The sequence below is a fragment of the Chanodichthys erythropterus genome, chromosome 17 (genome assembly GCF_024489055.1).
Source record: "Chanodichthys erythropterus isolate Z2021 chromosome 17, ASM2448905v1, whole genome shotgun sequence".
Taxonomy (NCBI): Eukaryota; Metazoa; Chordata; class Actinopteri; order Cypriniformes; family Xenocyprididae; genus Chanodichthys; species Chanodichthys erythropterus.
The window spans coordinates 322,338-344,770 of NC_090237.1; the positions used below are offsets into that span (position 1 = coordinate 322,338).

A 22,433-nucleotide genomic window follows, 5' to 3' on the forward strand; every position below is an offset into this window, starting at 1 on the left:
TCCGGACACGCCCCCGCCGTGCGTCAGGACGCGAGCGCCGCCCCTTTGCGCAGCGCCCTCTCATGGATGTCGCCGTGGCAACCGATAGCGTAACTATGACTTCATTGCCTGCGCGAGCGCATGTCTCGGTCGCCAAGGCGACGGGACGTGCGCGCGCCTGCGCGTGTGTGTTTGTTATATTCCTCAGATCTGCTCGAATGCGTTGAGGAAACTGTTGCCATGACAACAAGAGGTTCCTGCATAACCCCCCCTTCTTCCAACCGGAAACGCGCTCGGAGACAGGAATGTGGGAACCGTGAATGCGCAACTCCTCGTGCACGAGCCTCAGAGCATGCGCATCTATCTATCTATCTATCTATCAATCTATATATCTATCTATCTCTTATTAGTAAATTTCCACTGTGTAGTACAACAAATAAACTTTGATCATCTGATGCTTTATGATTAATTTGTTTCGTGTGTGTGTGTGTGTGTGTGTGAATTTCACTGTTTAGTGTTGAGATTGTTTTCATGAAGATGAAATGATGCACAAATTCTCACACTGAATCAGATTGACTCAGTAAAGCTTCACTTTAATGCATGAAACACATATAAATCACTTCTGATGACGAACTGATGATGAATTCCTGTAGTTTTGACGTGTTTCCTCTCTCGACCTGAATCCTGCTCTGGAGGAGAACTGCAGAAGAGAGGAGACGACAGGAAATGACGTCACAAGCTGTAGCGTGTGTGTGTGTGTGTGTGTGTGTGTGTTTGTGTCGCCCTCAGGTGGTGGTTCCACCGCAGCTCAGTTTCTCTGACGTCATTGCTGAATTCATCCAATCAGACAGAAGCATCTCAGAACGTGACATGCTTGACTTCCTGTATCATATCAAACCTCTTCACGAGCTTCTTGAGGAAACCACAGCAGATCAGAGACACATATATTCATCTACAGTAATGCACAGTGTATATATATATATATATCACGTGTCATTCAGCTGTATAAACCCGCCCTCAGAGGATCCATAGAATAAATAAACGTTGAATTGTGTGTATTATGAACTCTGTGTATGATGTAGTTTGAGTAAATTATTATTTTATTATTATTATTATTATTTGTTTTAAAGAATTACATCTACAGTCAGGGGCTACAGTGAATAAACAAAAACAAGACATAAATAAAATAAAATTTAAAAGTTAAATAGATATAAATGTTTAAAAACACGTTGTGAAAGTGTCACATGACGCGTGCGTGATGACATCACGGCGACGCGGCGCTCGTCAGGATCAGAGCCGTTGGTCAGCGCGTCAACACAACAACGCGAGAGCGAGCGGGTCAGAACCGACGCGCGCGGCCCGGACGCGTTTACCCTGATTTCACCTCAGACACTGTGTTATAGTTTAACCCTGACAGTGTTTGTGTTAAAACACCTCAGGAGCAGCGCGAGACACGGTCAGTCATTCATCACCTGTTTATCTGCTGGGTATTATTGTTATTATGACGATGCTTATTTACTGACTAACGTTATATATATTTTTGCAGTATTATAAATACACAGCCGCCATTAATACTACAGTAAATGTAGCAGAAATCCGTTAACTCGCTATAATCTGTCGGGCTCTTGCGTCACACTGTATTTGTTTACATGTTTACAGTCAGTAAATACTCGTCATTATTCAGTGCTAATGTGTATTTGAGCTCTGCTGGTGTAGTGACGTCACTCCGGATCAGCGTTAAGTATGTACAGATGAAGTGTAATGGATCTGGTTCTGTTTCAGATCTCAGGCTGATGACGGATCCAGCATGCTGGAGTTCTGCTGCGTTCCGGGATGGCTGGTCCTGATGCTGGTGTGCTGGAGTCCGGCGGCGGGCGGCACCAATATGGTCATCCAGAGAGACGCTCAGTTCGACATGACGTATGATGACACGGTCACCAGCGACAACCAGACCATCTACTCCTACAACCACACCGTCTCCAGAAACAAGGCAGGAGTCCATCAGAACCGACGGCCGGATCTCTGCAGACGGATTCGGTCACAATAACCCCTCTCTCTCTCTCTTCCTCAGACGGAGGGCGTGCGGGTGTCGGTGGAGCTGCTGTCGGAGAGCGCCGTGAGTCCGGTTCTGTTTGTGGTCCGGCAGAAACAGGCCGTTCTGTCGTTTCAGGTTCCGCTCATCCTCAGAGGCCTGTGAGTACAGCCGTTGCCTAGCAACACATCCCATAATACGAACGCAGTGATGTACGGAAGCACATGGCAAATTCACTTGAGCGACTTTATACATATATATAGAAGTGTCGTCTGAAATTTCCTTCTAAAATGAGCATTTTTATCAAGCTCGTATGTTTATGTTCAGTTCTTTCACTTTAATGGCAATTAATAGGTCATTTTCATTGCTATTAAAGTGAAATAACTGAACATAAACATACAAGCTTGATAAAAATGCTCATTTTAGAAGGAAATTTCAGATTGCACTTAGAGGCTTTTGTATCTGAAGTCTTCATATATATACTCACATATATATATATATATATATATATATATATATATATATATATATATATATATATACACAGTATATCATTTACACAACTCCTATTCTGATATAAAACGGTCCACTGCTCGAGTCAGATGATAATCAGGTGTCAAAGTTTCATTTGGACTCAGAAATGATGATATGTTCGTTCATGTGTGAACTTTGATCTTTCAGTTCCTCATGAACTTCTGTTTTTGCACGAGCGGCTCAGATGAAGCAGTAAACAGATTTGTGTCACACAGTGTTTAACATGTTTAGCCTGTGTTAATCACTTCAGCAGGAATGTGTGTTATTTGAGTGTGTAAATGTTAACATGAGGTGTTTGTGGTGACGTGTCGCGTGTGTCGGCAGGTATCAGAGGAAGTATCAGTACACGCAGGTGGGGCGGACGCTGTGTCAGCCGCCCACAAAGGCCGTGGCGGAGACTCAGTTCTTCTATGTGGACGTGTCGACGCTCTCCAGCGCAGGGATCCACTATCAGCTGCGAGTCAGTCGCGTGGACAGCTTCACACTCCAGTGAGTCACGGATCAGAGTTCAGTCATAATCAGACACGCCTGATCTGACTGGATTCAGTTAGTTTATTCTGATCGAGAGCTGGCCACATTAGCTCTGTTTCCATTCAAAGTTGCAAAGGGTTTTTTTGTTTTAATGCAAGATCACAAAATGTGCTAAAAATAAGTGGATGCAAACACAGCTATTGTGATGTAATGAAGCTCACAAACCAGAACCAGTGATTATGTTGTCATCTTTAGGAATGTCACCTTTCTCTTTATGTCTACAGGACAGACAAGAAATTCAGCTTCAACGCGACGCCGTCCCAACCACAGGTGTTCATGTCTTCTCATTATAGATGCACAGAACTGATTTCAGATCAGTGAGCGTTGCAGGGCTGATCTCAGAGTAGTCAGTCAATCTCCTCAGTGTGTGAGAGGGCAAACGGGTGTGTGTTTGACATCCTGCTCATAAAGGATCCAGCTAAAGCTGAGGCTCTGTTCATGAAGGCATCATGCTGTTGACTCTAATGAAGACTGTGAGAAGAGTCATGATGAACATGGCTGTTGACTTGCTGCATTGAAAATGTTCAGCTGGCTTAATAAAATTTCGTGTCTTTTAACACTGGAACTTTAGTTGAACCAACTGAAGATTTTCAATGAAACAGTCAACTTTGACCTCCACATAGAAGGCTTTTAAGTGCATTAGTGTCTGGTTTTGTATGGATGGCATTTTATTAAGTTAAATGGGGAACAAAGATGAACACTGAAGTGCAAGAAAAATTACGAGCTCATTTAGCATGCACAGTTTAACTAGTGTGGAAATGGGCATAGTGGAATAATGAATAATCAAAATGACTTTTGGTCGCCTGTTAGATGGTAAAGTGCGACACCTCTTTGCTTGCTTTGCCATTTCTTACCATAACAATTAGGGATGTCCAGATCCGATCACATGATCGGAAATCGGGCCCGATCACGTGGTTTCAGACTCGATCGGAATCGGACGTTACCTCCCGATCAGGACTCGGATATATATGTATTAGGGGTGCAACGGTTCTCTGTAAAAAAATCGAAACGTACGGTTCTCCACTTATGGTTCGGTACGCACTTGCACCGCGGTCCATCTCGAATGATGACGCATCTATTGGTTAATATGGTTTGTTTAAAATAGCAACGTGGAAAACAGACAGAGTTCAGATAATGTATGTTTCAGTCGATGGATGCACAAAACGTTACAACAACGATAATCAGAAAGCGTGGACAAAACAGTCACTCTTTGTAAACTGTTCACTGCGAGTGCCGTCTGCTCTAATGTCCAGTCATTTACGGCGTCATCACCCGGGTGTTGATAGCGCGCGAGCGCAGGTGAGACCTGAACAGCACACGTTGCTATCTGTGTTTAAACTAAACTCATTTAAGCCTTGCTGATTTAAACCTTCAAGAACAAGACGCGAAAGAGAACTCGCACGCGCTGTGAGAAGATTTGTGTGCGCTTATCCAAAGTGCGCACACGCTTATTTCAGTCAGCACGCAAATACTGACTTTTTTCTCTTTCGGACAAATTCATACAAAAATTATGTCAACATGCCCGTCTTGGCGAGTATCCTAGCAAACATAGTCGGTTATGTCTTAAGTGAATGTATATTAGTCGAGAAAGACAGCGCATGTGTAAGAGTATATGTACTGGATCGTGCATGTCTTAAAGGAAAAAAAACTATTCCTGCTGCCTTTTTTTAATGTTAAATCAAACAACAAATAACAAAGAAATCACTCACTTACTTGACTGAATAGTTTTTGTAACTTCAGTAATGATTAATCATTATTTATTTTATACAGTAAAGATAATATGCAGTGATATTTTATATTTGATTTCTATTTGATTACTGTTAGATACCTGAAAAACCTGAAAAGCACTGTTCCTGGATCTGTTTTTTCGCTCTTCTTTATTCTTTTTCATGTATTATAGAAGTATCGGATCGGGACTCGGTATCGGTAGATACTCAAAATCAAAAGACTCTGACTCAAGGGCAAAAAAACGTGATCGGGACATCCCTAATAACAATATTCTTTTATGGCAAGAACTGGTGTTTTAGTGTTATTATGAACAGTGCTGCTACATTCGGAGAAGGCAACCAAACGGGTGTCGCACTTTACCATCTAACAGGGGACCAGTGTCCTGCTGCTGCATATATTTAGCATGTACACTTTAACTTGTGTGGAAATGGGCATGGAATGGCGAATAAAAAATGGAAACCTAAAAATGGTAAATTAACTGATTTTACTCACGTCAAAAATATTATTTAACCTCACTGAACCAACCTAAATACATCAATTTATACCAAAAAAACTAAGTTTTATGTTTTCAATCAAGCAGAAATAGTTCTTTAAGGTAACAATTGCAGGTCACCACTTTATACATTGAATATTTTATTTGATTAAACAAAATGACTCTAAAGGATCCAGCTAAAGCTATACTTCACTTAAAAATCAGAGCATTTTTCACCAAAAAACACTGAGATTCTACAGAAAAATCTTCTTTTGTGATCCTCCTTCCTAAAGAAAGTCGTACAGGTTTGGAACAGCACGAGGGACGGTAAACGGTGACATGACTTGCTTGTTCGGGTGAACTACTGCTTTAAGCTCCACATAATTCAGTTCAATTCACATTTATTTGTATAGCGCTTTTCACGATACATATCGTTTCAAAGCAGCTTTACAGAGAACGCATGTCAACATCACAATTTAGAGAATGCAGTTAGCAAATAATGTAATAATTTAGGCAATTAATTTACAATCACTGTTAGCAGTTTAACTGAAGGTAGAAGCAATGAGCTCCTGGAAATATGAATTATATTAACAATAATTAGGATATATAGAAATTTGGGATAATCACAGGATAGTTGAACTATGGTTTATTTTGACCAGCAGGGGTCGCTGTCACAGATACACAGGGTCCAGCTTAGACCAGGGGTTTTCAAAGTGGACAGTGTGGGTTATTACAGATATCTCACACACACAATGCTGGAGTGTAATGACTGTGTGTGTGTGTGTGTGTGTGTGTGTGTGTGTGTGTGTGTGTGTGTGTGTGTGTGTGTGTGTGTGTGCAGTTCTTCAAGTATGTGTTTCCTGACGGTGTGGACACAGTGATCGTGAAGGTGAACTCGCAGAAGAACTTCCCCTGCTCTGTCATGTCCATACAGGACATCCAGGTGAGAAACACACACATTCACACGCAGATGATGTCAGAGGAGTTTGAGCTCATATCTGTGTGTGTCTCTCGTTGTCTAGTGTCCGGTTTATGATCTGGATAATAATGTGGCGTTTATTGGAATGTATCAGACTATGACCACCACAGCTGCTATCACAGTGCAGGTAACACACACACACACACACACACACACACACCCACTCTCACACTCTCACACACACTCTCTCACACTCTCACACACCCACTCTCACACTCTCTCTCACACACACACACACACACACACACTCACACACACACACACTCTCTCACACACACACACACACACACACACACTCACACACACACACACACACACACTCTCTCACACACACACACACACACACACACACACACACACACACACACACACACACTCACACACACACTCACACACACACACTCACACACACAGCTCTGTGTGTTTCAGAGGAAGGATTTCCCCAGTAACAGCTTCTATGTGGTGGTGGTGGTGAAGACTGAAGACGAGGCGTGTGGAGGACCGCTCCGATTCTACCCGCTCTTACCCGGTTAGTTCCTACACCCAATCTGTTACACGGCTGCAGCCAATCAGAACCCTTGTTTGACGGCGAGTGTGTGTGTGTTTCCTCAGATGAGCTGCTGGACGCCGGGAACCGCAGTAAAACTCTGGACGTGATCGTTTCTCCCGCCATTAACTGTGAGTTGCGGACTACACTAGACGTTCGTTCAGTCGTTGGTTCATCCGTCCATCTGTTGATTGATCGTTCTCTCTGTTCTCTAGCGGAGGTGTATGTGATGGGCATGCTCTTCTGTCTGGGGATCTTCCTGTCGTTCTATCTGCTCACGTTTCTAGTGGCCTGTGTGGAGAATAAGAGGTACGGCGCTGTCGACAGAAGAGTCGGTGTCTCGATTCAGTTCAGTCATTCAATGACAGCCAATCACATTCTGTCTTTCCCAGGATGAACAGGAAGAGGGAGGGGCTTCTAAACCCTGACGCCTCACCTGCAGAGACAGGTAACTGATCACACACCTGTATGAGTTGTAAACGATTAATTGATCTAGATTATTGACATATTTATTGAGTGACTTTATTGAAGTGTTTATTCTTTTATTCTCTTTTCTGCATATTTGTGTGTGTTTAGCATCTCTCTTGGGTAAGATCTGTGTGTGTGTGTGTGTGTGTGTGTTTGTTACTAACACACAACACTCATTTATTGAGTGTCATAATCCTGCAATGCCGTTGTTACAGAACCTCATTTCTAGGACTCTAGTGGTGGAAAGATAATATTTCCTTGAGTGTTTGTTTGAGGTTTGAATCAGGTGTGATGGAGTAGAGCGTCCAGGGAACGGTCTCCTCCGGTATTGCAGGATTATTCTATAGACTGATCTGCATGTTCACTCCCACAGCGTGTGTGTGTGTGTGTGTGTAGTTGTGACATCACTGCTGTGAACTAACCCAGACACACTCCTCTTTAGATGTCAGTAGGAACTAATCTTTCCATCTCTTCTAGTTTTGAACATGACGATCTCATTTACATGCAGGAGTGAGTCTGCTTAGCTTGTGTGATATGAATAAATAGAGCTCATAAACGTCTGTGTGGGCGTCACTCCTGTGAGTAACTGAAGTGTGTGTGTCAGAACCTGAAGGGTGTGATGGAGTAAAGGCCCTGATATACTTCAAATGAACAGGTGTGACGTCATTCTGAACAAAATGAGCCCAAAATGAAGTTCATTTGGAGTTTGTTTCTGGAGTTTGCGCTGTTTAATGTGGCGTGACGGATCGCTTTAGCGCCTCAGTTAAAGAGAAGCATGTGATCATCCTCTCCTCCGCTTTAATACCAGTTACAGCGAAATAAACATGAACATCTGAAGGTATGTTAAAATATACAGTACAACTTACTGAAATCCGTATCATGTCTCGTGTAATCGCTCAATCAGTGCTTCAACCTCAATAAAACAGCTTCAGTGTCACGTGACGTCACATTTACCTCAGAAAAACACATTCAGTGACCATAAACTCATTAGTCAGCTAGAAAAGTGCTCTAGAAAGATAAATATAGCTGTGCACCGTTACATATTCATTATAATCTTTAATGTTCTTCAATATTTAATGCATGTTTGAATAAATCAGCTGCAATTTAAATGTTTATATTTAAAAAAAAAAACGAATTGGAGTAGAAATATGATTATGTAATTCTAAACTTTATTTATAATAAAACATCTTTGAGTGTAGTTTAAGTGTTTGTATATAAATAAGTTAATTTAATCTTCAGTATTATTACAGTAGCACCAGCTGACTCTCATGTGTAGTTTACAGCATTACTGGAGAGATTTGCCATGTGCTGAAACTGAAATACTACATCCAAAATAATCGAATCGAATCGAAAGCATGTGAATATTAATCGAATCGAATCGTGAAAACTGTCAATACCCAGCCCTAGTGGGTGTGGCTCTGAGGCTCCGCCTTTGAGGTGTAAATCTATTGTTGCAATCTGTTGTTTAAAGCACATATTTACATATTCATAAATGTGGGCGGAGCCAGGATGTTCACTAACAGTATATCGCTGCAAAGGTATTTCAAACCTCTTTAAGCGAACTTCGCTGTGAGTATATCAGGGCCTTTATAGTACATCCACACACACACACACACACTGTCTGAGCATCTGTCTAACCCACTGCGTGTGTGTTTCAGGAAAGGCTCCCGTGTCTCCGTATGAATACGGATCATTTGGTGAGTTGATGGAAGTTTTCATTCGGATGAATTATTTCTTCATCAGATGTGTTTTAATCTGTCTGTCTGTTTCTCCAGCTGATAATGGAAGCACACTGAGCTCCGAAGCTGTTACTGACAGTTTAGCCTCAACCGACGGGAACTATGGATACATGGGTACTGACACACACACACGGGATATACGTGTTCACGTTCATATTGGCGGTTCAGTGTCCTCTCTCATTGGCTAAATGTGATGTGCTTTCTGAGTTCTGGTTTATTTTTACCACTTAGGGTCGGAGACTTTTAAACGACGACTAATCACAGCTCATCATGTAGCCATCCGCTTCGGTGACACGCCCACTTTATAAATCAGCCAATCAGCACGTCCTTATGAAATCCCACCCCATTCAAAATCAAAACAAATATTGGTCTGATGTCCTGAGAAATATGAAATGATAATTTCTCTGATTGTTTGAAATGATTCTTATTGAAATGAGTATTTGCTGATGAGACGTTTAATGAATGATTGAGTGATGTCAGCATCTACAGCAGCAGATCGCTCCGTGACGGTCAGTCTAAACGCACTGAACGCTTGTTCTCCGTGTGCGTCAGATCGATCTCTGGAGAGCGTCGCCCGCAGCCGGCACGAGTCTTTGAGTTCAGTGGAAGAGGACGATTACGACACGCTGGCCGACATCGACTCGGACAAAAACATTGTCCGCACTAAGGTGTGTGAACTGTAGAGAAGCACAAGACGTGTGTGTGTGTGTGTGTGTGTGTTTATTTACTGACTGCGTTTCTCTCTCCTTCACAGAAGTTCCTGTGCGTCTCTGATCTCGCTCGAAAAGACAAACGCATCCTCAGCAAGAAATACCAGATCTACTTCTGGTGAGCCACACACACACACACACACATACTTGTTTTTGTGAAATGTGGGGACATTCCATAGGCGTAATGGTTTTTATACTGTACAAACCGTATTTTCTATCCCCCTACACTACCCCTATCCCTAAACCTAACCCTCACAGGAAACTGTGCACACTTTTACTTTGTCACAAAAACTCATTCTGTGTGATTTATAAGCCTTTTGAAAAGTGGGGACATGCTGAATGTCCTCATATTTCACCTCTTTTTGTAATACCTATGTCATACCCATGTCATTATACACATTTGTGTCCTGATATTTCACAAAAACAAGTACACACACACACACACACACACACACACACACACACACACACACACACACACACACACACACACACACACACACACACAGTACAGGTGTATGTGTTTGGTTTACATATGGTAACTCCCGTGGTGTGTGTGTGTGTGTGTGTGTGTGTGTGTGTGTGTGTGTGTGTGTGTGTGTGTGTGTGTGTGTGTGTGTGTGTGTGTGTGTTTTCTCCGTAGGAACATCGCTACGATCGCAGTGTTTTACGCTCTTCCTGTCATTCAGCTGGTCATCACCTATCAGACGGTAGGAAATCTCTCTTCATGCCGTGTGTGTTCAGTCTGGAGTGGACTTGATGATAACTAGTATAATTTCTTTATTTTCTGACAGGTTGTAAACGTCACAGGAAACCAAGACATCTGCTATTACAACTTCCTGTGTGCACACCCTCTCGGAGCTCTAAGGTGTGTGTGTGTGTGTGTGTGTGTGTGTGTGTGTGCATTCTTCAGACATTTTAAATAAATTAGTGTATACTAATCAATCTAAAAGCATGAGTTTTAATAATTGTTCTGACCGTAAAAGAATAAGGACACACAGAGGAACTAGAGCTTATGTATCGCAGCGATGATATAGTGTCAAGGTTTTGGTCACATGGCCCACCCATTAGAAGAATGATACCATTGGAATCACTTTCAAGAGCGTTTTTTCCAGCTGATGAACGATAAAAACAGCCAATCTTATAATGAATGTTGTGATGTTTTCAGTTCCTTCAACAACATCCTGAGTAACCTGGGTTATGTGATGCTGGGGCTGCTCTTCCTGCTCATCGTCCTGCAGAGGGACATCCTTCATAACCGCGCGCTTGAACGCAACGAGAACACGGCGCTGGTGAGCATCTGATCCACCGACTGTGCTTCATAAGCACTCGCGGCCCTGCCGAACTTCAGCCGGACTCCATTATCTGCACATGAAACACACTGTACACTACACACTTACACTATAAGGTTACTGTGTCATTCAACATCAGGTAGCCACGCCCACTCCAGATGTGTCCAACATTCCACACTTCATGTTTTCGGTCAATTAAGTGCATCATCCGGGTGTTGAAGTGCACTATTTCTTGGTGGAATTTTCAAACTATTTATACTAGTGCAGGAGTATGTTCTGTTTTGAGCGTGTGTGTGTGTGTGTGTGTGTGTTTCAGGAGTGTGGTATCCCGAAGCACTTCGGCTTGTATTACGCGATGGGCACTGCTCTGATGATGGAGGGGCTGCTCAGCGCCTGCTACCACGTCTGTCCAAACTACACCAACTTTCAGTTCGGTGAGTGTGCAGATGTTCGTGTATGTCAGTGACCTGCTGGTGCTGCTGAGATCGATCTTAGGGGGGAAAGTAAATATTTTTATTTAAGTTTGGGAATTCCTGATCTAATTTCATATCATCTGTGTGTTTCAGACACGTCCTTCATGTATATGATCGCTGGATTGTGTATGTTGAAGCTGTATCAGAAGAGACACCCGGACATCAACGCCAGCGCGTACTCCGCTTATGCATGTCTGGCTGCGGTCATATTCTTCTCGGTGCTGGGGGTGGTGAGCACACACACACACACACACACACACACACACACTCACACTCACACACACACACACACACACACACACACACACACACACACACACACACACACACACACTCACACTCACACACACACACACACACACACACACACACACACACACACACACACACACATGTTTGTTTTTGTGAATTGTGGGGACTTTCCATAGACTTCAATGCATTTTACACTGAACAAACTGTACATTCTATCCCCCTACCCTGCCCCTACCCCTAAACCTAACCCTCACAGGAAACTGTGCAAACTTTTACTTTTTCACAAAAACTCATTCTATATGATTTATAAACCCATTTACATTGTGGGGACCGCTGGCTGGTCCCCACGATGTAGGTGAACTCAGGTTTATATTACATCATGGGGACATTTGGTCCCCACAATGTAATATAAACAAAAGCACACACTCACACACACACACACACACACTCACACACACACACACACACACACACACACACACACACACACACACACACACACACACTCACACACACACACACACACACACACACACACACACACACTCACACTCACACACACACACACTCACACACACACACACACACACACACACACACACACACACACACACACACACACACACACACACACACACACACACACACACACACACACTCACACTCACACACACACACACACACACACACACACTCACACACACACACACACACACACACACACACACTCACACTCACACACACACACACACACACACACAGCAGTGATAAGAAAAACCATGTTTCTGAATGACAGATCCTAGTGATGACATGTAGATGGAGAAGAGAAGCGGTCCCAGCACCGAGCCCTGAGGCACGCCAGTAGCTAGATGATGATTTAGACACCTCACTTCTCCACGACACACACACACACACACACACACACACACACACACACACACACACACACACACACACACACACACACACACACATAATTTATTACAGTTATGGTATACTGTGGGTAGGATTATATGAGCTCAATCTCATCAGTTTGGTGGCAGCACTGTGTTTACATGAGGTACAGTTTAATCACAATATTTCCTAAATCTCATAATCACATGATGAGGGTTCATGCAAACATAGTCAGTGTGTACTGTGAAAAGAGACTGAACAAATAAATTTGACGTGCATTTCAGTTGAGTGTTGTGCACAGGTATCTGTGAGGGTTTGTTTAGGGGTCAAACGTCATAGAAAATATCATGGGATGTCTATGAGATGAGTCAAACAAACCTGTGTGTGTGTGTGTGTTTCAGGTGTTTGGTAAGGGTAACACAGCGTTCTGGATCGTTTTCTCTGTCATACACATCCTGGCCACAATGCTGCTGAGCACTCAGCTCTACTACATGGGCCGCTGGAGACTCAGTGAGTCACAATCACACACACCTGACGTTCAGCAGGAGAAGCTGATGGTGTGTTTTCCTTAAACTCTGTGTGTGTGTGTGTGTGTGTGTGTGTTTGTGTGTGTGTGTGTGTGTGTGTGTGTTTGTGTGTGTGTGTGTGTGTGTGTTTCAGACTCTGGGATCTTGCGCAGGATTTTGTATGTGATCTACACAGACTGTATTCGGCAGTGCAGTGGACCCATGTACATCGTGAGTACTACACACACACACACACACACACACACACACACACACACATGCAGCTATCGCAGTAAGTCTGTCTGACGTGTGTGTGTGTTTGTCTGTAGGATCGGATGGTTCTGCTGGTGATGGGAAACATTGTGAACTGGTCACTGTGAGTTACGCTGTATCACCATCATCTCTCGATCACATGGATACGAGCGCACGCATGACCCGTGTGTGTGTGTGTGTGTTTGCAGGGCGGCGTACGGCCTCATCAAACGACCCAATGACTTCGCCTCGTACCTGCTGGCCATCGCCATCTGTAACCTGCTGCTGTATTTCGCCTTTTACATCATAATGAAGGTGCCGCTCGGATTAGGACATCATCACATACTGATACTACTTCCTGTGGTCATGACATCCCACTGCAGGGGTCTTCAGATCAGGTGATTAGTGTGTTAGTCTCATTCTGATCTTTGTGTGTGTGTGTGTGTAGCTGCGCAGCGGTGAGCGTATCCAGTGTCTGGCTCTGGTGTGTATCCTGTTCACCGCTGTGGTCTGGGGCTTCGCTCTCTTCTTCTTCTTTCAGGGTCTCAGTACATGGCAGGTGAGTCACACACACTCATACACACATGACCCTTCACCTCTAGTGTGTGTCAGTAGTGTGTTACCTGTACTTGGTCATCAGTCAGATTCAAACTCTGTCTCCAGAAAACTCCGGCCGAGTCTCGCGAGCACAACCGTGAGTGTATCCTGCTCTCCTTCTTCGACGATCACGATATCTGGCACTTCCTGTCGTCCATCGCCATGTTCGGATCCTTCCTGGTGAGTCAAACATCAATCAAAGCCAAACGAGACAACTGAACATAATAAACACCTGTCTGTCTGTCTGTCTCAGGTTCTGCTCACTATGGACGACGACCTCGACACGGTTCAAAGAGACAAAATCTACGTCTTCTGATGGACAGATATTGTGAGCCTCTGGATTAGCCAATCACAGAGCAGCACCAGAGGTGTCCACCAATGAGAGGCCTCACTGCCTGAATATCCTGCCAGTCAGAGACTGATGTGGGAGGAGCCTCATACAGGAACTAATGCTGATAGGACAGTGATTGCACCAGTCAAACTGCCAGAGCTCCTCCCCTCATCACCGTGGTAACCATGCTAATCGCTTCAGACCTGCCCTGCGAATCTCGATGCAGTTTTGTAACGGTTTAGCGTTTGTTTTTCTTGGCGTTTGTGTCCGTCTGTGGCCTTCTGTGTCTGTGGACCGTGTGGTTCTGACTGTAAATCCGAGCCGAGCTGCTTCAACGATCTAATGACGATTCTGAGAAAATTAACTTTGCACTGTCTGAAAAATTACAGATCATGTTTTTACAGAGTACAAATGGAATGATTACTGAATAAAGACTTTTTACGGTTGTTTTCAGTGGTGTACATCTGTGTTTTACTTCATGATGACGGTGGACCGGAAACCTGAGCATTCTGTGCTGCTACAACACGACTGTTTTAATCTCTAAACAAATCGAACAAAAACGTGCAAGAGTTAAAGGGATCATACAATGAAAATGAAGTCAACATTTAGCAGGCTGAATAAATTATGACTTCATTTTCATTTTAGGGTGAACTGTCCCTTTAAGGCCTGTTCTGTGAATCATACGGTGCGCTGCAGTTTTGTTTTCCGCTGCTTTAAACACTTGAGATCTTTAACTTTTTGCTGCAGCTCACATGACGGTCAAAAATGACCGAAAATGTATTTTTATTTAAATTAATTGAATGTACTATATTTTAGTTCAATGTTTTTATTTAATATTTTGTATTTTTAGGGAATTTTGTGGTACTAAATTATATTTATGCAGTAGTTATAATCCATTTATTCACCTTTTGAACATAGATACAGATCAGGTGTTTTCAATCTCATCTGAAATGAGCAGTGTTGGGGGTAACATTACAAGTAACATGCATTACATAATCATTACTTTTCTGATGTATCGAGTAAAGTTACGGATTACAAGTAACATGCATTACGTAATAAGATTACCTTTTGATGTAAGGAGTAAATAATGCATTACAAGTAATGTGCATTACGTAATTTGATTACTTTTCTGACGTAACGAGTTGAAGTTACGCATTACAAGTAACGTGCATTACATAATTCGATTTCTTTTCTGACGTAACAAGTAAAGCATTACAAGTAACATGCATTACGTAATCCGATTACTTTTTTGATGTAATGAGTAAAGTTACGCATTATGTAATTTGATTACTTTTCTGACGTGACGAGTAAAGTTATCGAATACAAGTAACATGCATTACGTAATCCGATTACTTTTTTGATGTAATGAGTAAAGTTACGCATTATGTAATTTGATTACTTTTCTGACGTGACGAGTAAAGTTATCGAATACAAGTAACATGCATTACGTAATCCGATTACTTTTTTGATGTAACGAGTAAAGCATTACAAGTAACATGCATTACGTAGTCAAATTACTTTTCTGACGTCACGTGTAATGCATTACAAGTAAAGTGCATTACGTAATCAGATTACTTTTCTGATGTAACAAGTAATGCATTACAACTTGCATTATGTAATCAGATTACTTTTCTGATGTAATGAGTAAAGTAATGCATTACAAGTAACGTGCATTACGTAATTAGATTACTTTTCTGATGTAACAAGTAAAGTAACGCATTTACATGTAACATGCATTACGTAATAAGATTACCTTTTGATGTAAGGAGTAAATAATGCATTACAAGTAATGTGCATTACGTAATTTGATTACTTTTCTGACGTAACGAGTAAAGTTATCGAATACAAGTAACAAGCATTACGTAATCAGATTACTTTTCTGATGTAACAAGTAAAGTAACGCATTACAAGTAATGTGCATTACGTAATTTGATTACTTTTCTGATGTAACGAGTAAAGTTACGCATTACGTAATTTGATTACTTTTCTGACGTAACGAGTAAAGTTATCGAATACAAGTAACATGCATTACATAATCATTACTTTTCTGATGTATCGAGTAAAGTTACGGATTACAAGTAACATGCATTATGTAATCAGATTACTTTTTTAACATGCCTTACGTAATAAGATTACCTTTTGATGTAAGGAGTAAATAATGCATTACAAGTAATGTGCATTACGTAATTTGATTACTTTTCTGACGTAACGAGTTGAAGTTACGCATTACAAGTAACGTGCATTACATAATTCGATTTCTTTTCTGACGTAACAAGTAAAGCATTACAAGTAACATGCATTACGTAATCCGATTACTTTTTTGATGTAATGAGTAAAGTTACGCATTATGTAATTTGATTACTTTTCTGACGTGACGAGTAAAGTTATCGAATACAAGTAACATGCATTACGTAATCCGATTACTTTTTTGATGTAACGAGTAAAGCATTACAAGTAACATGCATTACGTAGTCAAATTACTTTTCTGACGTCACGTGTAATGCATTACAAGTAAAGTGCATTACGTAATCAGATTACTTTTCTGATGTAACAAGTAAAGTAACGCATTTACATGTAACATGCATTACGTAATAAGATTACCTTTTGATGTAAGGAGTAAATAATGCATTACAAGTAATGTGCATTACGTAATTTGATTACTTTTCTGACGTAACGAGTAAAGTTATCGAATACAAGGAACAAGCATTACGTAATCAGATTACTTTTCTGATGTAACAAGTAAAGTAACGCATTACAAGTAATGTGCATTACGTAATTTGATTACTTTTCTGATGTAACGAGTAAAGTTACGCATTACGTAATTTGATTACTTTTCTGACGTAACGAGTAAAGTTATCGAATACAAGTAACATGCATTACGTAATCCGATTACTTTTTTGATGTAACGAGTAAAGTAACGCATTACAAGTAACGTGCATTACGTAATCAGATTACTTTTCTGACATACTGAGAACAGTTACACTTTACAAGGAAATGGAAAATGTAATAATGATATGACTCCTTAGATGTTACAACTTTTTTTTTTTTACCTGCAAGAGCCTCCTAGAAGGAATGGATAAATAGAAGGAATGGATGGATATTTCAAAGCACCTTGGCATTTCTGACTGGCCTTCGGACATCTTGGTATAGACAAAAAAAACTAAACAAACACATACAACGGCTTGCCACTAGGTGGCAGTCAGTGTATAGAATGATGCGCTAGTGTTCACTGTAGAGGTTGATGTGTATCTATGGCAACGCATCAAAACTCATGCATATGCAAGAAAATGGCTTTTTGAATAGCTGTCCACTGTAGTGACCTCCATGTGAAAGAGTTAACCTGAGCGCCGCATCATATTCTAGACACCAGCGCAGCGGTCAAACACGTCCATCTAGCGCTTTTACATATTAAAACAATGGAAAAGTAGCGAGGTGAAATGAAAAAACGCGTTTTTGCATTCTAATAATCAAAAAGCAAATTGTCTTTTTAGTGTAAACACAATACTCACACTATTCATAAGTTCATAAGCCAAAGCATCGCTGAGAGCAAAAGGTTTCATGACTGTCCAGGTGACGAGATGCATGATAAAGAACTGAACAAAAGAGCTATAAAAGTACAAACTAGTAAAAACAACTGCGGTCCTGAAACTGCAGCCTCGTGCCTCGGTGGCTGTCTTTCAGCCAATCAGCTAGCGCAAATGTCACACCAGGCTAATTAGTAAAGACAACTCATCCCACAGACAACAGGTGTGTTCGACTGGACCGCTCGGTGAATGACATCAAAGTACCGCGAGAGCGAGTCGAACGCATATGGAGCTATGATCGCTCTCGCGGTGCTTTGATGTCATTCACAGATACACACCTAACAACTGCCCCACAGCTCAGGTGTGAGAGGAGGAGCTCTGATGAGAGGATAAATACTGCTGTCATCAGATCAGAGCACGAGAACGCATTCATCATGGACCTCGATCTGAACGCAGGTAAACAGATGAGGAACATTAATACATCAGCAAACAAAGAAATGATCTGTAAGTGAAACTGTGTGTTCTTCTCCAGCTGTTGGAGGAGATGATGTGAAGAAGCAGGAGGGACACGAGGTGGAGGGAATCTTTGGGTTTGGAAAGAAGGATAAAGACAAAGAAGAAAAGGACAAAGAGTGCAAGGACAAGGATAAGGTGAGAACATGCTTCACATCCCCAAAACACACTGATTTAATACTAAAACTTATTAATTTACAGCAGGAAAACGGCTTGAGAATGGAGCCCAACCCGGAAGATTCATGTCAAGAGCTTGACACTGTCGTTCAGCCCTTGAGGGTTAATAATGACGTAAAATAAGAGAAGTTACTACGTTATAACCGCATTATAATGCATGTTTTTACAGAGTGATTGCAAAGAAAAGGAGAAGGAGAAAGACAAGGACAAGTGCAAAGATAAAGATAAAGACAAGTGCAAAGACAAGGACAAGAAGAAGGATAAAGAACACAAAAAGGGACATGGACACGGTCATGGACACGGACACGGACACGGACATGGACATGGACACGGTCGAGGCCGCAGGTCATCGTCTTCATCCAGTGATGAGGTAACGTGTGATTGGATGAACTGACTCTGATGCATGAGCCTCGTTTGACTCGTCACACACCTGCTGAATTCAGCCTTTTCCACTTTCATCGGTGAAGTGATGTGGACGCGCCCCAGTAATGCAGACGGACCGGTTTGTGTAAAATATGCCTGAAGATTCACGCTTCTCAGATCAGTTCTGTAGATTCACAGGCGCTCGCTGCAAACTCACTATCCATATCTGATATAATCCATATCACTAATAATAATTAATAATAAAAAGCTCATATTGTTCTCTCTCTGTTTGTAGGACTGAAGCTGAAGGCTGATGACAGAAGGCGGACCGGGGCTAGTTGTCACATGGGGAGGATGTCCCTGTAAAGGTTCTGAGACACTAAATAGTCTGTAATACATTTTACATATTATATTGTTGAAAATGTCTTGATTTTCTGTATTTATGTCATGTGTTTGCTTATATCAGTGTCAGTACAGAGCGTGTTCTCATTGTGACTTATCCCACAGAATGTGACAACATGCCCCGCCAATGATCACTGTAACAAATTTTTTTTATGGTAGTAAAAAAGGTTTTTGACAATAAAAAAGTGACATACTCACCATGAGAAATATTTGCCCTGGACTTCATCTTTTAAAATTTGATATTATTTAATATTCTTAATATGATGTGCATTTTTGTTTTAGAATTTAAATCTTCTGATAATGTTGGAGGGAAAATTTACATGGAGAATAAAAAGCGTTTAAATTCTCAAATAAGCTAGTTTTCTAAATCAATTTCATGTCAAATGATATAACTATGATTAAGCCAACAGACTGAATACACACCTGACTGGATTACCTGAACACCAAATTACTTTAACTAATGAATATGCACTTTCATGTTCTTGACACCCAATCACACAACCTAATTAATATTCATGCACCAAAGCTTGCGCATCAAAGGACTCTTTCATTCATCAAACAGCCATCGCTTGCTTACTAACGTCTGCATTTCAGCTCATTTGAATGCGGAGAAACGTTTGGAGTATTTTTCCATTTAACAGCATTAATTATAGACATAATGAGCAAGGCATCTGGGTTGGGCTCCATAAAGGCCTCGTACAGCAGGTTGATCCACTTGTACGGTTGTAGAGAGTAAAGATGCACTATCTAGGGCGGTACTTTTCTCTTCAGGCTCTGCTCAGACTCCTGGGAAGGTTTGCTGTGATTTATTTTTGTCCCACACAACATTCCAGCAGTTGTTATCGCACAGATATCTCACATTTTGAGACACACCCGCACAAGAGTTTCCAAAATAACTGCACTATATTCAGACACACGGAGAGATGCGATCTGTGTAAACATACTGAACAATAAACGCATGAAAAACAGAAACCTGTTGTGTGAGTAACCCATTCACTTCTATAGGGATTTAAAAATAAAAGTATTTCTGTTACATTTTGATGCATTCATTATTTTTTTTTGTTTTTTGTTTCATACACAAAATCTTACTAAAAGCTCATTTTTTGAGATATCAACCTCAAATTTGGAACACAACTTGTTTAGATTTATGGCTTTTGATTTTTTCTTTTTTATTTTCTCTTTCTGGAGTTTTAAAAATAAATGTGTTTTGGAAAATATATATTTCATATAACGTTTAAAAAATAATATTTTTGTGCATTTTTCATAATAATAAACTTAAACTTCTGTAACTTTTTGTAGTTGAACTTTTTAATGTTTCTCACTTCAGCAATAATCTGCCAAGTGTTGCCTTTAAAAAGAGACCAAACTTCAGTCTGTTGCTCCAAAGATTCAAGATTTACCACAGTTTAAGATGAAAATTAAATTTTCAGGGGTGATAAATGGATCATAACTATTCCATAAATATAATTTAGTACCATAAAATCCACTAAAAATATGAAATAAAAAACATCAAACTAAAATATGGTAAAATCATTTCACTGAAATAAAACGGATTCAGTCATTTTGAATCCACGCAAGCAGCACCGGAGAGTTAAAACACATTTGATCAGTGATAAACCTTGAGATGAGATCTGTGAATCAGTCAATAACCAACAGATCATCTCCAGAATCATCCTTACGGCAAAAAACACAGAAAAACTAACATTAACAGTCAAGAGCCCAACAAACACTGATCACCGTAATGGTGACTTCAAGCAGCAATTCCCTGTGTATTATTCAATATATTTAAAATATTAACGCAATATATTATTCTGTGTATTTTTCAGCATACATTAAACAATTAAACATACTGATAAACATATTTCTTTGTGTAAGTGTAAACTATACAACCCTGCTGCAAAAAACAACACTTTCTGTCACTCAGCATAAAAACTGATAAATGAAATAAAGGGTTAGGATTTAAATAATAAAATGAAACGTCCAGTCGCTCACAGATTTCACTTTTTGTTTTATTCACTTTTGGTGTCTCTGCAGCCGTTGGCCTGAAACAAACAATACAAGTCCACAAAAAGCATGAGTAGAGTATGTTTCTGCACTTACACACACTAACGCTGAACCACATGGAGAAGGTGTGTACAGGCAGTGACTCACTAAAATATAACATGGCAATTAAAAAGCTGCTCTGTTGGCTGGTGTTTTGATATTTTCATGGTGACTAACAAGTCAAGAGCCATTTGAAAACCTTTATAAAGTTTTAAAGGGGTCATGACATGAATCTATTTATTATTTGAATACGTTCCTGGAGGTTCACTTATAATGTTGATAAAGTTTTTTGCACAGAAAAACAAATATATATATATATATATATATATATATATATATATATATGTGGAAAATAAACTCATTCTGAGCCTCTGTCTGGAATGATCAGTTTTTAGGTGTGGCTCCTTTAAGGCTTGTCAGTAAACGGACACTGTTGTGATTGGCTGACGTCACTGCATAGGAAACAGTATCAACGGCCACTCGCTATTGAAAACATTATCCATATTTGTGCTTGTGATGACCTCAATATCAAAACAAGCTGTTTTTGGAGCTTTGTTTATAATGAGGAAGATGTTTAAACTCGTACAAAAACTTCTTATATGTCAAAAGATCAAGGCAAATTTGATTTCTCATGCCATGACCCCTTTAAAAGTTTGCCAAAATGGATTCAGGGTTGATTCTGTTAAAAATGTGGTAATTCAAAAGCAAACAATTATACATTCAATATAAACATACATTTAAATAGCACCAATAAACCTCTTCAGAAAAACTCAATATTTTACTGTTTATGTCTGAATAACTGGAAGACACAATGTCATGATGGTTCAAACATACAAGCTCCATATTAGTGCAAACATGCTTCCTGGGTAAGAAATGTGACCCTGGAGCACAAAACCAGTCAGAGGTCACATGGGTATATTTGTAGCAATATAACAATACACTGTTTGGGTCAAAATGATCGATTTTTCTTTTATGCCAAAAATCATGAGGATATTACGTCAAGATCATGATCCATGAAGATATTTTGTAAATTTCCTACTGTAAATATATCAGAAACTTTATTTTTGTGAGTGGATATGCATTGCTAAGGACCTC

The 22,433-nt window shown here is 40.6% G+C and overlaps 2 protein-coding genes across 5 annotated transcripts; both read left to right on the forward strand.

Annotated features, from left to right (window-relative positions):
- Positions 1–1,227: 1,227 nt before the first annotated feature.
- sidt2 (SID1 transmembrane family, member 2) lies at positions 1,228–14,781 on the forward strand. 4 transcript variants are annotated; one of them, XM_067364656.1, is made up of 29 exons: positions 1,228–1,435; positions 1,762–1,969; positions 2,051–2,172; positions 2,870–3,034; positions 3,301–3,346; positions 6,118–6,219; positions 6,299–6,382; positions 6,685–6,784; positions 6,868–6,933; positions 7,018–7,111; positions 7,195–7,250; positions 7,379–7,390; positions 8,929–8,967; positions 9,046–9,123; positions 9,241–9,297; positions 9,562–9,677; positions 9,764–9,837; positions 10,363–10,429; positions 10,514–10,587; positions 10,888–11,011; positions 11,328–11,445; positions 11,578–11,714; positions 13,032–13,140; positions 13,291–13,367; positions 13,466–13,512; positions 13,598–13,703; positions 13,837–13,947; positions 14,052–14,165; positions 14,239–14,781. In XM_067364656.1, the coding sequence occupies exons 2-29, from the start codon at positions 1,787–1,789 to the stop codon at positions 14,299–14,301; spliced, it is 2,541 nt and encodes an 846-aa protein (XP_067220757.1). In that variant the 5' UTR covers positions 1,228–1,435; positions 1,762–1,786; the 3' UTR covers positions 14,302–14,781. The 4 variants fall into 4 exon arrangements, with proteins under 4 accessions (XP_067220757.1, XP_067220758.1, XP_067220759.1 ...); XM_067364657.1 differs by lacking the exon at positions 7,379–7,390; XM_067364658.1 differs by lacking the exon at positions 9,241–9,297 and having other exon boundaries at positions 1,229–1,435.
- Positions 14,782–18,173: 3,392 nt separating this feature from the next.
- On the forward strand, positions 18,174–19,487 carry LOC137004279 (uncharacterized). The gene is made up of 4 exons (XM_067364461.1): positions 18,174–18,296; positions 18,373–18,491; positions 18,700–18,900; positions 19,189–19,487. Exons 1-4 carry the CDS (start codon positions 18,275–18,277, stop codon positions 19,192–19,194), a joined length of 348 nt encoding a protein of 115 aa, XP_067220562.1. The 5' UTR covers positions 18,174–18,274; the 3' UTR covers positions 19,195–19,487.
- The last annotated feature ends 2,946 nt before the right edge of the window (positions 19,488–22,433 follow it).